The sequence below is a fragment of the Polyodon spathula genome, chromosome 18, assembly GCF_017654505.1.
Source record: "Polyodon spathula isolate WHYD16114869_AA chromosome 18, ASM1765450v1, whole genome shotgun sequence".
Lineage (NCBI taxonomy): Eukaryota > Metazoa > Chordata > Actinopteri > Acipenseriformes > Polyodontidae > Polyodon > Polyodon spathula.
The window spans coordinates 35324106-35340826 of NC_054551.1; the positions used below are offsets into that span (position 1 = coordinate 35324106).

Consider the following 16721-nt stretch of genomic DNA (forward strand, 5'->3'; position numbering starts at 1 on the left):
CAGGGTGTGTGTTTATCCTGTATGTTGTGAGTACAGGGTGTGTGTTTATCTGTATGTTGTGAGTACAGGGTGTGTGTTTATCCTGTATGTTGTCAGTACAGGGTGTGTGTTTATCTATATTTTGTGAGTACAGGGTGTGTGTTTATCCTGTATGTTGTGAGTACAGGGTGTGTGTTTATCTGTATGTTGTGAGTACAGGGTGTGTGTTTATCTATATTTTGTGAGTACAGGGTGTGTGTTTATCCTGTATGTTGTGTTGTTGATCTCAGCTGCTCAGGCTGTGAGTGCAGGTTGTTTAGCAGTGTTGTGAGTACAGGGTGTGTGTTTATCCTGTATGTTGTCAGTACAGGGTGTGTGTTTATCTATATGTTGTGAGTACAGGGTGTGTGTTTATCTGTATGTTGTCAGTACATGGTGTGTGTTTATCTATATTTTGTGAGTACAGGGTGTGTGTTTATCTGCATGTTGTGTTGTTGATCTCAGCTGCTCAGGCTGTGAGTGCAGGGAGTTTGCCTCCAGACAGGGGCCGCATGGTGTAGCTCTGCTCCTGGGCGTGGGTCTGATCTCGGAGACGCTGGATCTGCAGCCGCTGCAGCTCAATGATCCTCTCCGCCTCCTCCTCGAAGTTCAGCCTGGTCTCTGTGCGGCTGCGATCACCGGTAGAGCGCACTGCACACAGAAAGGAAACGATTATCGATTCACAGATACCAGGATACTGACTGAGCAAGCAGCCTGAGTGAGGAAAAATGGGCAGAACAATCCCCACCCCGAGCCTTGCTTTAAATCATTTGTTGCTTCCATAATTAGTGTCTGTGCTGTATGTATATGTATATATGTGTGTGTATATATATATATATATATATATATATATATATATATATATATATATATATATATATATATATAAGCACCCGTAGCTGTGAGTCTATGTACAGTCAGATACATGTCAGTCGCAATTTACCATCTGTATTAAGAAACAAATCATATTATATATATATATATATATATATATATATATATATATATATATATATATATATATATATATATATATATATATATATATATAACAAATTAATGCACTTACCCTTCACATACACTTTCTGACTCCGTCCCCAGTTTTCTGATACAATGTTACAATTTATTTGGTTATCCAATACAGCCCGCGTTTTTTTGCCTTGCATGCCAAATCAGTCTGTTTTTATTGTGCAGTTACACAGCTCTTCCTCCAGTTTCACATGATGAAAATGCAGCAAAAACAAAGCGAACGAGACAAGCTATGGTAATGTAAAACAGTTCATCATTAAACAGTTTTAGATACTGTGATGTATTTTTTTAATCTGTGATCTTTAGCTGCTTTTGTGCATTTTCTTTTGCAAGTGAACTGTAACATTAGGGCCTTATCGAGCACTATATTCTGCAATTCTGAATACTGGCTTTGGATACTGTTTAATTCTGGAAAGTGTGCTGTTGTTTTTTTTATATATATGTATATATCTTTTGTGAAATTGCATTACCTTTTATGTTTGAAGCAGTTCTGTGCATGGGTAACATTTTGATTTTATTTTGCTGTTGGGTTGTTAATGAGGAATTTTACATACTGCTACAATACGTACCAGTGCTGTAGCTTCAGTGTGAAACATGTCATCGCACTATATACCAGCTGCATTGTAAAGTATACATAGTGCAGCTTCTTGGGATACATCATTCCACTGCACACTTGTGTTAAGTGCTGCTCATTATACAGGAGAGCTGCTCATAATTGTGAGGCGTGATTACAGCGCAATGCGTACCTCTGGGTTCTGTGGAGCTCTGCTTCCCTTTCTTTCTGTTGAGTCGGGTTTCTACCTCGAGATCGTGAAGGTGTGTTCGAGTCACCTTCAGCTCCCGCCTCAGCTCATTGATTTCTCTAATTAGTGTGACGTTTTCCTGGTTAACAGAAAATAACAAATCCATCGTTCATAGGGGATTACCACACATAATAGTTTTGTTTGATTTGTATGAAAGATTTGCATTCTTAAATCCATAAACAACCACAAACCGTGACATCCATATCATCTGCAAACATGAGGTCCCCATGCCTGGCAGGTAGCATACTAGATGTTCAGGGTAGTGTAACTTGGGCATTGCAAAGACATATCTGGAACTCTGTTCTCACCTGCATGATTCTGATGTTGTCAGCCCTGTGAATCTCTGAGTCCTTGGTCAGTTTTTTCTGCAGCGAGGCGACGGTTCTCTCCAGGTGCTCTCTCTGGCGTGCATACTCTTTCTGGATATCCGCATCGACTCCCACAATCTCCACCTGAAACACCAAGACAGCAGCGTCAGCTCCACACAAAACCCGGACAGGTTAGAGTCTAGCATGGGGAGCCTACTCGTCATTTGTATCTCTTTTAACTTTTTCAAGAATTCTAACTCTCAACAGCTTCTCCATTATCTACCATGTGGTGCACCAACCCTTCTATCAATCCCACAATTTCAGGAGCTGTGTAATACGAGATGCCGTATGAATGTCGCTAGCAAATTGCATTTTATATTCAAGTTTAGCGTGATGTGAATAGGAAAGTGTGATGCATTTATTGTGGGCCCTTCAATTACAGGTAATGCTTTATATGATTATTTCAGTATATGTATGGCACTTCAGAAATACAGAATTGCACATCCTCCAGCACCCTACTGTATTTCCCTTGTTTTCTGCAGAGGTATTTAAGAGTAAACGAGGTGCTCTCACCACGTCTGACTGCTGGACGTATCTTTCATAGAGCTCTCGGATGCAGTCCTTCAGTTTCTTGGGCTCCTGAATGAACCCCACACAGGTGTGCAGATCTGTCTTGAACCTCTTCACTAGCGCCTCCCCGTTTCGCACCTGTTGAGACAGATCAACAGAGAAACCCTGTACTGAAAGAAGGATCCTTTGAACAAGTCTTCAAAGTGGCCTCGTCCCCGATACTGTAATGCAGTGAAAATAGGTTGACCCCCTTTTGACGCCCTTAGATGTTCTTGTTTTGAACAGTGTCCCTGTCTCTAAGATGCAAGGAGGAAAGGAACGCACAATACCTCTGCAGTAAAAGTAATGCTTAAGATGTGGATCCAGGTTCAGTTTAGGGACAGTTTAAGACTGTTCATTTTGTATAACTCTATTTGCAATGCTTCCTAATACCTGTAGTCCTGCATCTCGTAATGAAAAGAAGAGCCAGGTAAAAGGGTCCTGAATGCATTGGTGAAGCCCTCACCCTGGACATGTTCTTGTGCATCTCTGTTTCTATGCTTACGCTGGACATGTTCTTGTGCATCTCCGTTTCTATGCTTACCCTGGACATGTTCTTGTGCCTCTCTGTGTCTGTGCTTACCCTGGTCATGTTCTTGTGCCTCTCTGTGTCTGTGCTTACCCTGGTCATGTTCTTGTGCCTCTCTGTGTCTGTGCTTACCCTGGTCATGTTCTTGTGCCTCTCTGTGTCTGTGCTTACCCTGGACATGTTCTTGTGCCTCTCTGTGTCTGTGCTTACCCTGGACATGTTCTTGTGCCTCTCTGTGTCTGTGCTTACCCTGGTCATGTTCTTGTGCCTCTCTGTGTCTGTGCTTACCCTGGACATGTTCTTGTGCCTCTCTGTGTCTGTGCTTACCCTGGTCATGTTCTTGTGCCTCTCTGTGTCTGTGCTTACCCTGGTCATGTTCTTGTGCCTCTCTGTGTCTGTGCTTACCCTGGTCATGTTCTTGTGCCTCTCTGTGTCTGTGCTTACCCTGGTCATGTTCTTGTGCCTCTCTGTGTCTGTGCTTACCCTGGTCATGTTCTTGTGCATCTCCTTGTCTGTGGCTTTCAGCTTCTGCTTCAGTTCGGTAACATTCAGCTCCAGCTGTGTGTTTAGTTTGAGGAAACGCTCTAACTCCACCTCCATCTGTCAAAACAGAACATCTTATAGTATTATGATTATTATTAGTAGTAGTAGTAAGGACGAGGATCATTATTATTATAAATATTAGTAGTAGTAGTAGTTTTCAGTATTATTTATCTATTTATTTGACTGATTTATTTACAATAAGATTATGCTATTATTTATCCCTCTCCCCATGCAACACAAGGTTGCTACTTGCTTCAGGCTGCATATTACAGAGTATGCACAATGCAGAAAGAGTCTGATGTCACGTGCTAACTGCAGCACTACACAGCGACACCTCTTTACCTCCTGGATCTGTTCTTTCATTTCTTTAATGTCATTCTCCCTGGGTTCAATCTGCTTCTTCAGTTCTTTGATTTTATAATCCAGCACAAACTTGAACTTCTCCAGCTCTTGGTTTTTCTTCTTCAGGTCATATATGCGTTTCTCCTGCAATCAGAAACAATGGAGGCATTCATTCCACACCACTGTATAATAACCATTCACAAACCTACAAGGGAAGAATATGGCTGGGATACATATTAATGAAGGAGATCAATAACACATTCATTACATTCAGCTACATCACACTAGCATTTAGTACTGGGAGAGTATTTTCCTTTCCAGTATTATCAACAAAGATTTTTTTTTTGTTTCAAGCATGAAAAACTTTCCTAAAGTGTAAAGAAAAACATCCTGTTCATTTCCTGCCGATGTTTAACTAAGGAAACACCTTTGGGATGAAGCATCCTATTCCCACAGATTTCCCCAGGGCTGATCTTTTCATAGACACCAGCTGTGTGATATTTAAGCTATAATCACATTACCAACTGAGGGTAAACTAATATCCTACATTTAAATAAAGTTCCACTTCAATAAGTGGCGTTGCCATGGGGAATTTCAAATTGTTGCACCAGTGTTCTTTGCCAGGCTTTTGCTATGACTTTACTGTGTTTAATTTCTTGCCAAGCTTTTACCATGATCTACTTTTAAAAGATGCATGATCAACACACACTGAAACACACACACACATTGCTGCTGTTCACTTCATTCACAATTCATTTTTAAACACGGTGCTTGTGCAATGTTTAGGTAGTGTGAACAGGGCAAGTGAATTCTCTTCTTGGAATGGTGATTCTGTGTGAGCGAGTTGCTATAAAGCAATCATTAGCACTGTTCAGGCTCTTGCCATGGCCCCCACCTTGTCCTGGATCGTCTCGTCTCTCTCCTGGATCTCTTTCTTCAGCCCCATGATGTCTTTCTCCAGGGACTTGATGACTGACTGCAGTTTATTATGCTCTGCCTTCATCCTCTCGATTTCTGACATCCGTTCATCAATCTCCCTCTGCAAGCTGCTGAACTGAGGAGGCCAGAAGAACAAAAACAAAGGAAAAAACATACACACGTAAGCCACATTACATGAAAACACTATGATGTTTTCAGTCTTCTTAAATAGTTTTCCGTGTTTTTCTATTTTATATATATATATTCCAGACAAACCCTTTCCTCTTGAATTTTCTTTCACTCGTCTAAAGGAGAAATACAAAGACTTGCTGGTCAGGGTTTGACGCAGCAGTCTGTTTTGATTGTCGGACTCTCTGGGGTTGTTTGCTTGAGAAACGCTAGAGTGTTCTCTTACTACTGAGTGCTATACACGTGTTACCTTTTTCCTCATGAGGCCCGTCTCCCCCTTCAGTCGGAGACTGGTCTCTTTCTCGTCTCTCAGCTGCCGCTCATATTTAATCCTGATGTCCTGGATCTCGCGGTCCCCGTCCTCCTCCATCTGCTTCTTGGACTCATCAAACTCTCGAACCTGCTGCCGGGACTCATCCTGACACTGCGGGACAGAAAACAGGGGTTTCATCATCACACCTTCCTTTTTAGACCAGGCGCTGACTTCTACACAGGTGTGGAATAACAGTTTTATCCATTCCTGGTTTTACAGTGAGTTTAATGAGACACACCTGAGCATGTTACCTAGGCAAAAACCGAGGCTAATCAAAGTCCTATTACAACCTGGAATGGGTGAAATTGCTATGCAATAGGGGTCTTATTTCCATGCCTGTAAGTTACTATGCACAGCTGACCCTATATCTTAAAGTATACTGTCTTCTTGTGAGCACAGCATCATTTAAAAAGTCCTGTTGTCCAAAACACGGGAAGATCTGTAGTTGTAATGCAAGCCCGCAGCCACAGCCTTATTCTATGGGTGTCTCTAAATTGAACTGTGCACTCCCTGCACAGTAACCCAGTGTTGAGTGTTCATTGAGACCTGCTTTACTGGTGGGTCCTAGCACGACCACACACACTAGTTGAATCTGGTTGAAACTCGCTGTTGTGTAAGACCCCTACCTGGTCTAGCAGGACCAGTTTATCCTGCAGCTTTGCCTCGTAATACTCGGTCAGCTCCTCCAGCGCCAGGGTCCTGCTCTCCTCCATCTCGTGGAGCTGCTTCTCATACTCCTCCTGCATTCGCTGGGACTTCATCTGCAGCTCCTGGTACTTCTCATACTCCAGCATCAGCTTCTGGTTGTTGGCAGATTCTGCAAGACAGCAATGTCAGGACAAAGATTAGCATCTACAGGCCAAAAAGGAAGGAATAAAAAAAAAAACCTCTTCCTTTGCTTAAGTTTAGCACAGTAATTTGGCACAGTCATTTTGCAGTGTCTATGCTTTACCGTACCCCTCTAAACTCTACAGTGCTTGCATATGCCTTAACATGCTTTCACTATGCTTTATCACTTTGCTCTGCTTTAAATATGACAAACTATTATAAGGGATTCACATAGCAATCGTCCTTTCTGATCTGATGCTTTGCCTATCATGACTGCTTAATCTAGATGAATCATTCCCGCTCCACTGCACCACTGGTCTGAACTGCTCTAGATGCCCAGCGGCCGTACCCAGGTCCTGCTGCTCCTTGGAGTGTCTCTCCACTACATCGGCTATCTCCTTTTCATGATTCAGCTCCTGCTTGTCCTTCTCCGTTTTGAGAACCTTTACAAAGAAGAAAACAGGACACTTTACAGTACAGTAACTGACTTATGAGCTCAGTTTAAAGGTTAGCACTTGGTAAAAGCCACCAGAATGTCTAGCATATGCTACGCCTTTAAAAAATAAAACGTAAACGTGAGGTTAACTATTTGAAATGATACATTTCCCACGTCTGTGTGCTTGATGATTGAGTATGTTTAAGGATCTTTTTTACAGTCCCTGGTTCACATTTTTTTTAAAACACAGCCTGTCTGACTGCTTACCTGGTTCTTGGTTTTCAGCGACTCCATTTCTTGGATGAATTTCTCCGTCAGCTCTTTGATTTTCTCGTTGTAGTTCATGTCCTTTAGTCTGAGCTGGTACTCATTCTCCATTTTCAGCTCTTCAACCCTGGTCTTCAGTTCTGTCATGACCTGGTTCTGCAGAGGGTGCAGACAAAGGAAACTTTAACAGAGGCAGCACCGAGCAGTCGACTAGTCAAGAAGAAAAGTGAGAGTCGACCTCAGAAACTGGGAGTCCATTAATCACACACTTCTGCTTCAAAGCAGCAGCAGACATGCAGTAATTAAAGTGTACACTAACAGTGAACTAGGAAAGTTGATACTTCAATTGTATTCAGCTGTCAGAATGAAACAAAGTAACTGTCAGGTGCGCAGGTCCAGGTGCACCGAAGCGCAATGCAATCCGTTATATAATAATGACATTTTTAGAACATTAATAGTTTTAAAACTTAAAAACTGTTTGCAAAACAGTATGTACACAAATTGAGCACCAGACATAATGTATTACTATATATTTCAAAGTAGTCAACAATTCAACTCTACTATTTGTCAAAGAAGCCATTCTACCCTACCTCTACGTTAACACACAGATATTTAGAGAGTCACAGATAGAAAAGTAGACCAGAAGACCGGAGGACAGCCCGGCAGTCAGACAGACAGACAGACAGTATAATCAACCCTGGTACCTTTTCCTCGAGGTCTGACTTGGTGATGAGAATCTCCTCCGCATAGATGACCTCCTTCTCTCGTTTCAAGCCCCGCCCTTCCTTATCGATTATCCTCCAGATATACAGGCATCCATGCTCGCATACAGTGAGCAGGAACTGGTCATCGTGTGTGATGGCCATCTGAAGAGGGAATATTAACAGTAAGCTGTTTCACCCACTGTCTGACTGCATTGAACAGCTGTTGTCTTTATTGCAGGTTTTCTTACTGATGTAGGGGGCGCCTCCAGTAGATTCATGGCAAAGCCAGGGGATATGCATCCCCACGGGGGATGAAACTCTCCACTAATGACATGTTTTTTTACATTATACACAACGGCCTGGTTGGAAACGCACCTTCGTAACAGGTGCAGCATGGCCCTGATACTCATTCCACTCTTTCTGTATTGGCAGCGGGTATTTCATAGCTCGGATGGTTCCTGTGGCTGTGCCAGTGAAAATCATCCTCCCCGAGTGAGACATCACTACAGTGGTGTACGCAACATCATCAGAGTGAACTTCACGCAGGATCTGAAACAGCAAGGAAGGAAGAAGAGGTTTCATTTGTGTAAGTCATCAAATACCTTTTTGTATTAATTGTGTTAATTTTCTATTAACCTTGTTTATCAGTAAAACTTAAAAGTCGCAATATTGTGAACCGCCGTTTCACATGCTATGAAACTATGTGCATTAGGGAAATGCATGGCCCAGAGTTAAGTCATGGCAAACAACTACAGAACATCACAGAGTAAACAGTCAAATGATAACTCGGAAAGATAACATGGCTCAAGATGAGCAGTATACCTGGGAGTCAGTAATTTCTTTCAGGGTACAGTCAGAGCCAACAGCAAAGAAGGTCTTGGCATCTGGTGAGATGGTGATGCCGGTGTAGCTGCAGGATTTCAGCACGCTCTCCGACTCCCTTTTGCTGGTGATGGTGTTCCATTCATAGACTGCCCCATCCATCCCACAGGACACCAGCCTGCTGTCATCAGGACTCCACACAATGGAACGCACCTGCGGACCGAGTTCACCTTTCAGGCAAGCAAACAAACCCTTTGGAATCTCCTGTTTCTACCAAATAGGTAATATTCATACATCTTTATAGAGATGCTTTTTGAAAGTCTAGTCATATCTCTAATGTTACACAAGTAAATCAGTTGGTTACTAGAGACTGTAGACAAGGACCTCCTGATTTGTTCATATAATTACAGTACTATTTCACACTGCCCCTTGCTCTCTGAACGGCTGTTGAAATAGTAACTTTTACTTAAGTTTAAGGTAACTAGACAGTTATGTCAGACACTATGGGCTCTTACCTTCCCGTTGTGGCCCTTCAGGTTGAGGATGTTTTCAAACGTTGTTGAAGAGTAGATATGGATGATATTTCCGTTCACTGCCGCAAACAGATGCCCCCCATTACTGAAAGCACACTGAGGACGAAAAAACAAACAGCTTAAATGTTGAGGCTCCATGATCGTTTTTCAAACATGAATTACTCCAAGAAGACACTGAACATTAGTATGTTTTTAAAGGAGAAATTGTTATGAATAATACACAGCTTGGTTGTCCCTACCCAACTCAATTCAATACATGGAAAGCAGTTTATAGCAACAACAACAAAATAATAATAATTAAGTTATCATATCCCTCTGCTTGAATAAACTTAGAATGCCTTTTATGAAGAGAGTATTTCATTGCTTCCTCTGCGTCACTCCATTGTCCTGAAAAAGCAATAGAAGAGCACCCAGTCCTACTGGCAGAAGAGGTGCTCAATGTAACGTTACAAACCTTTTTCTCAGCTCTGACAAATCTGCTCACTCTTCCAAGCATTCTTCAACTATGCCTAAATGTTACAAATACTCCCACTTTTACTTTACATCAGTTCGATGTCCACACGTCTCCTCACACACACACACACACACACACACACACACAGCGACACTCACACACACTCACCTCCCTGCAGCCCCTCACTGTGAACTCTCTGAATGTCCTGATGTCGTCAATCAGCAGGTTCATGAGTCGCAGCTTGTCGGTGAACCCCACGAGTATGAAGAGACCGGACGGGTGGAGGGTGATGCTGTAAGCCTCCTCCTGGAACTCCTTATACAGCTCCAGAGAGCTGGGCAAAACAAAACAACATATAGACATGTCCAGCCGTGTGCACATGTATTAGAGCACCCCATTGCTTCTGTAGTTCAGCAGTGTGCACATGTATTAGAGCACCCCATTGCTTCTGTAGTTCAGCAGTGTGCTCATGTATTACAACACCCCATTGCTTCTGTAGTTCAGCAGTGTGCACATGTATTAGAGCACCCCATTGCTTCTGTAGTTCAGCAGTGTGCACATGTATTAGAACACCCCATTGCTTCTGTAGTTTTGATTGGTTGTGCATATGAAATCAAAAACTACTGGAACTGTAAATCTTGGAAAATTGTCAAAATAGACAAATTAGTGATTGTCTAATTTAACTGATGTCTTTAATAGACCACAAATGCAATTAATTAAAAATACTAAGAGAACAGGAACACAGAGCCACAAAGGGTAAAATGCATGAGACTTTTTAGAAGTTGTTTAAGATGCCTAAATAAAGCACAAAATGGTCTGACATTTTCATACAAATCTTGAGGTTCTGTAATAATCAAATTCATCCCGATAAACTTTTAGATTTTCAACGTAGATATGTTTGTCACGCTTTATTTGGGATTGTGGCATATATATATATATATATATATATATATATATAATATATATGTGGGTGTTAGGGTTTATTTCGCAAATAGCTATATTATATATATATTATATATATATATATATATATATATATATATAGAGAGAGAGAGAGAGGTGTCTCTGTGTCTATACATCTGCCTGTCTGCATACCACACTTAACAGTCGTGATGGTAGATGTCACTGACATGCTTGCTTGTAAATTGAGTCAGCAGATTACTGCACACTCTTCCTCACCTGGTCTCATAGTTCCAGATGCGTACGGATCGGTCCAGAGAGCAGGTGGCGATCAGCGGTTTGCGGATACAGATGTCCAGGCCAGTGATAATGCCGTAGTGAAAGGAGTAGGACAGGAACTCAAACTTTGCCTGCTCCCCCTTGAACAGTGAACAGCAACACAACACAAACATTAACACTGCCGAGCCTTCACTCTTCATTCAGAGATACACTGTGTGTAAAACACCCCATCCTTGTCACAGTCCGAAATTGCAGGATTGTGTCTCTCCAGGAGCAGGGTTGTCCCCCCTGGCACAGCGTACACAATGTCCACACCTACCCTGCTCATCTCCACGGAGGAGAGGGTGATGCTGTAGAGCTGCCCACGGTCTGTACTGCCAACCAGGGTCTCCTCGGAGGGGCTGATACAAAGAGCTGCAAACTGCTGCTGCTCTGCGTGGCTCGGCTCGTGACTGTGCAAGTCCTGGGGAATCTGCGAGAGACGCACAGCCACACTCACTACAGAAACAGCACAGCCACACAAGCTGATACAGGTTATGCAGATTGTTTGCCAAACAATTATATTCCCATCTGGGAACAAATGTGCACCATACCATATGTACTACACATGTACTGAAATGTGTAAAATATTTTACATTTCTTGTGACACAGAACAGATACAGGTCTTTCCAATGTAAAATCAATGCAGTAACCTATCTGTATGGGTCATCTGCAGATAATATTCACAAATATACAACCTCTTAATCGTTCACATTTGGCATATACCATCGCCAATCATTCCAAAACAAAAACATATGTTTGTCCTGTTCACAATTCTGAGATTTGTTCATTTTACAATTAAAATGATATGTTACTTGTTATAACACATCTGGTATTGTTAACAATTCAATATATGTATATAGATCAATTCATACTTCCCATTGCAGGTGTGAAAAACCAACAACTGCATGCATGTAGTGAACCACGTCCACTCCTTCACACAAAGAAAATCCGATAAACTGCATAAATGCATAAAAAAGAAATCTCTGTAACACACCTCCCCCAAACCCCTTTCTTACCCTGATCTCCCTGGTTTTCCTATAGACATCCTTTTCCTCTGTCTTCTCGAACAGACACACTGCACCTGGCCCAGCGGAGCACGCAAACCCTTTGGAATAGGCGACGATAGCGGAGACCCGGGCATGAGAAATGCTCAGGGCATGCTGCTCTGTGCTGGAGCGCAACCTAAACAACATGAAAGCAATCCGGTTAAACACATGGGGGGTGTTCTAGGAAGTTAGGGAAGCAAAATCCTCAATGCCTTGTCTCAAATTTCAAGTGCTGTTCTATGCTTAAAAGGAAAACTTTAGAAAACATTCCTAAGTAGCTGTCTGACTTTTGTTCATTTATAAACAACATTTTGTTATTTAACATCATTGACATCACTGAGTGGTCACATTGCCATGTGGGATATACAGGCCTACCCTGTCTGACACCGGCTACGCACCAAACAATCACTAGCGTTAGTTACTAACACATGCATGCTTCTTTACCGGTCTGCTTCCTGGCTGGCAGGCTCTACACTCATCTCCCAGCGCAGGTCTCCCGACTCAAACACTAAGAGTTTAGCGGTCTCTGTGCCAGCAATAACCCGCTCCTCTGACACCCAGGCGTGGCACAAGATGTTCTGGCCTTCCAGCTTCTGAAAGCTGGACTGTTTAAGGCTTCCCTCAGCGTAGCGGAACAGTTTAAACACCCCGTTGCCAGTGATGCAAATCTGAGTGTTGTCCTGAGGGTTAAAGCTAACCTGCATGTGAATAAACAAAGAAAACATATATTGTGCAGCCCTCATAATAATGTTTACTGGTACAGAAATCTAGTAGAAGAGGCTATATATATATATATATATATATATATATATATATATATATAAATAAAAGCTAAAGTGGATTTCAGCATTAGCAACACATCTGAGAATGTTTAAAAAAATATGGGAAACATTATTCATCTTGTAAACTGTCAATTAAGGGCATTTGTCTCTACTAATAGCATTGATAAGAACATATATTTAAAATAAAACATATCTATGTGACAATTTGATATATTTGGCTTTCACCAAATGTCATATTGTATGCTGTACGTTTTTCCATGTAAATTCCATGAACTGACATGCTGATTATTGTGTGACACTTGAAATGAATAAAAATATTAGTGTGAAAAAAAAGTGTTTGTTTTCCCACCTGGCTGATGGGGTTGCTCATGCTGCTGGTCTTCATGGTGGCCATCACCTTCTGCTTCTCCCACACCCAGTAGAAGAGGGTCCAGTCTGGCGCTCCGGACTGGGCAATCAGGTACTTGGAATCGGGGGAGAAGGCCATGCAGAGGAACTCCTGCACCGGGACCTCTCCCCCAGTCAGCACCTTCCTCTTCTTGCTCTGCTCCTGCTGCAGGTCGTACACAGTGATGCTCCCCTTCTCCCCTCTCTCCGACACCGCCAGGTAACGCCGGTTAGGGCTGATGGCCAGGGCCTGCATCCCGTGACTTTTCTCTGACCCTGCAAAACAAAACAAAAAAAAAAATATTTAAATTGCATTATATCTTCCAAGAGATCCCTACATAAACGAGCTTGCAGTAGACACATTTTACTGGTGTGTGACTGGGTGTGTTAAGTAAGTGAGCAGCTCAGAGAAGCTCAGTGAAAGAATCCACTTAACAGCCTGTCAGTCCCACTCCCCCTGAGCAGATTCCATCACTGATCTGAGGGAGCAGAGAAAATCTGACTCTCTCTTTGTTTTTTTTTGTTTTTTCTGTGTGTGTGTGTGCACTAAAATGGAGTATACAATAAAAATGTTGGTCTCCTATGTAAATCGATATAATGCCTTATATTAGTAATGTTATTTTGTCTGGCTAATTTAATTAATTTGTGATAACAAGGCATCAGAACCAGCACTCTATACTCTATTGTCCTTTCTTTGAATTGTTTTTTCTTCAATGGAAATGTTTATAAACAAGCAAGAGGTGTCAGCATGGGAACTAAAACGGGGCCCTCTTGTGCCTATCTTTTTATAGGATGGATTGAAAATTAAGGTTTTCAAGAGTATAGAAGAAAAACACCTATGTAATATCTTAGACACAATGATGACATATTTGGTATCTCAATTAATTCTAATGAAGAATTAAATGATTTCATTAATTTTATTGACCAGGTCCATCCAGCTCTGGGGTATACATCACCATCACTGTTTCTAATTCTACCATCAACACCACCACCTTCTACAAAGACACAGACTCTCATTCATGCTTGAGCTACGACTCTTCACATCCTAAAACTTGGCGTGACTCCATTCCGTACTCCCAATTATTAGGACAGAGACGCATTTGCAGTGATGATCAAATGAAATGTGTGCATTTTTCAGAAACTGTGGTTTTGTAGACACAATCATAAGAGAACCTCAGTTACGTGACTCTGCAATAAACAGAATGGATACTTTGTGCAAAAGCAACACGCGGAATACTAATAATCATATTCCCGAGTTCTTACATGCCATCCTGTGACCAAAGAAATACAACATATCATGCAAAGACATTTTAGTATTCTCTACAGCTCATATTTTCAATAACCCACCATTGATGTCTTACAAAGAGACAGAAATCTAAGAGAATACTTAGTCCATGGTAGCATGTGACCTAGTTGTGACGATCTTAAAGGCTCATTTCCATACAACAGGCTGTGCTGTGCTAAATACATCCATAACAACACAGTAATCAAAGGGGCAAAATCTTGATTCACTATTCATGAGACTTTTACTTGCACCAGTAAAGGAATAGTATACTGCATTGGTTGTGTGAAATGTAACAAACTGTACATCGAAGAAACAAAACAGCGTTTTGCAGATTGCATCACGGAACATTTACGAAGTACATGAATTAACATCTCTACATCTGCTGGCAGACATTTTAACACAAATGACCACACTCCTGAAGACATCACAATTTGTGGGATAAATCACTGCTCTGGGACAAATGCAACCAGGAAGCAAAAAGAACGCAAATTCATTTTCAAATGAGGCACTTTGGAACCTCTTGGAATGATCATTCTATTCTGAAGACATCATCATCATCCTCTGGAACTTTTCTTTTGAAAGCCAACTTGTTTATAACAGCTTGTTCACGCACTGCTTTTTCCATCCAGCTGAAGAAGGACTTGCAGTCCGAAACGTCCTGATACCATTGATTTTTATCAATTATTCACCTTATTTTGTACCTACGTTAATTTTTTCTTATATATTTATTAATTGTTGTTTGACGAATTACTCTACCTTGGATAAACTTCTGCCATTTCTGGTCAATGTTGTACCGTAAGCAGTTGTTCCCACACGGGAATATAATAGTTTGTTCATCAAAGTAGAAAACATTATTCGTAACTCCTGCTCGGATGCCAAAGATGTGATGGGACTGAGCGACAATCGCAGACATTCTTAATGAGAGCTGTCCTGTGGGAACCAGTGATCAGCCTGTGAACAAAGATAGAGGAATAATGGGATGAGCAATCTACAAAAAACTGAACAAACCAGGACGACGCGATCACAGCACAGGCACGACTTCAACATAATGTACTTCCGTCAGTCTTAGTATAAGAGCAATAGAAACGCAAGACAAAGGCATATAGTGAAGTATGTCAAACTCTTATCTCTAGAATGCTTGTCAAACTGTGCCGAAACATTCTCACTTGATGGAATTCTCCAATGCCAGTGCCACATCAATGCAGTGACATCGCTGCATGCTCTGCGCCGTGCTGTTTGTAAAGCTGGGGGAACATAAAGCCACTTCTTCAGGAACAGAGGCTTGAAACCTGCTGCCAGGAGGCCTAGTTTGATACAACTTGGCTCTATCAAATTCCAAGTCTTTCCTGGTGTGCCATGCAGCGGACTGTTCCGAGCCACAGAGTGGCTGTGTGTTCCCTCAGCTTAATGAAATGCAACGGGCAAGTTTAGAAAGCAGTGGCATTCATCACCTTGGGCATGACAGAGTGTTTGGAATCCGAGTCAGCATGCTGTGCATGTCATCCTGGCATTGACCAGGGTAATGTCTATACTCTTTGTGAGGGATGATAGTACATTTTGTACTTTTTAAAATATATATTTTAATGTTAACACAAATACAGTAGATGCACACATATCAATAGAAATAAAGCTAAATACATTACATTGTAAATGGCAACAGTATTGCAAAATATACAAAATATAAATAGGCTACAATAACATAGCAAATGTGTTTTCTGGCGTTGAGTAACATTTCAGCAGAGCCTGATAGTAGCAGAATGCACTTTCTCCTAATTCAATTTTATTTTAGGGTTGACGTGGTTAACTGTGTTACCAAAAATCTTAATTTGGCAACAAATCCTAGGAATATGGTACAGCATCTTTTGACAGCTCGAGATGCTTTCTCTAAACCCCATAGCACCCCTGCACAAAGTTGCGGCTATACCAAAAATAAAGTTTCCAGTACTTAAGAGAAATATTATTCATGGCTATGTCTCTTTTACTCACCGACTTGCACGCTCCTTACTGTTTATAATATTTGAATCTGTGTTGCCTGCCCGTTAAACAAAACTCAATACTTTTCGCTCGCTTTACTTTTGTGTGTTGTCATCCAAATGTATACACAGGTTACCAGGGAACCACGTCGTTCGACCACACGCAGGTTTATTCGTGGTACCATGGCAACTCACGACGGAAGACGTGCCGTGTTCCCGGGGCGGTTATTGGGACTTGTAGTCCATTTTTGTTTCACGTGCATATTTTTATTTTTATATCGAGTTAAAACCAGCTAAGTGTTGTTGTTCTTGTTCTTATGCATACATTATAATCCACCCAGAATATCTGCAACAACTCAGATTGTCCATAAACATTTCCACA

The 16721-nt window shown here is 41.6% G+C and overlaps 1 protein-coding gene and 1 long non-coding RNA gene across 2 annotated transcripts; one reads left to right on the forward strand and one right to left on the reverse strand.

Annotated features, from left to right (window-relative positions):
* Nucleotides 1–185: 185 nt before the first annotated feature.
* Nucleotides 186–16602, reverse strand: LOC121331055 (cilia- and flagella-associated protein 57-like). The gene is made up of 23 exons (XM_041278195.1): nt 16353–16602; nt 15123–15317; nt 13044–13357; nt 12357–12610; nt 11883–12048; nt 11144–11296; nt 10825–10964; nt 9814–9979; nt 9174–9287; nt 8659–8871; nt 8212–8385; nt 7837–7998; nt 7133–7288; nt 6779–6872; nt 6228–6418; nt 5539–5712; nt 5077–5235; nt 4182–4325; nt 3780–3896; nt 2732–2866; nt 2159–2302; nt 1794–1929; nt 186–669 (listed from the first exon to the last, which is right to left on the reverse strand). The coding sequence occupies exons 2-23, from the start codon at nt 15277–15279 to the stop codon at nt 488–490; spliced, it is 3645 nt and encodes a 1214-aa protein (XP_041134129.1). The 5' UTR covers nt 15280–15317; nt 16353–16602; the 3' UTR covers nt 186–487.
* LOC121331057 lies at nt 8335–11998 on the forward strand. The gene is made up of 3 exons (XR_005951938.1): nt 8335–8422; nt 8828–8939; nt 11937–11998. It is a non-coding gene; the product is annotated as an uncharacterized LOC121331057 (long non-coding RNA).
* Nucleotides 16603–16721: the final 119 nt, after the last annotated feature.

Bases quoted from the DNA above. Each gene is read 5' to 3' on its own strand.
- LOC121331055 (XM_041278195.1), bottom strand. From the start codon at position 15,279: ATGTCTGCGATTGTCGCTCAGTCCCATCACATCTTTGGCATCCGAGCA. The intron at 8,386-8,658 runs GTATACTGCTCA...TTGCTGTTTCAG, and splicing joins AAGAAATTACTGACTCCCAG to ATCCTGCGTGAAGTTCACTC. The intron at 7,289-7,836 runs GTACCAGGGTTG...CACCCTCTGCAG, and splicing joins AGTCAGACCTCGAGGAAAAG to AACCAGGTCATGACAGAACT.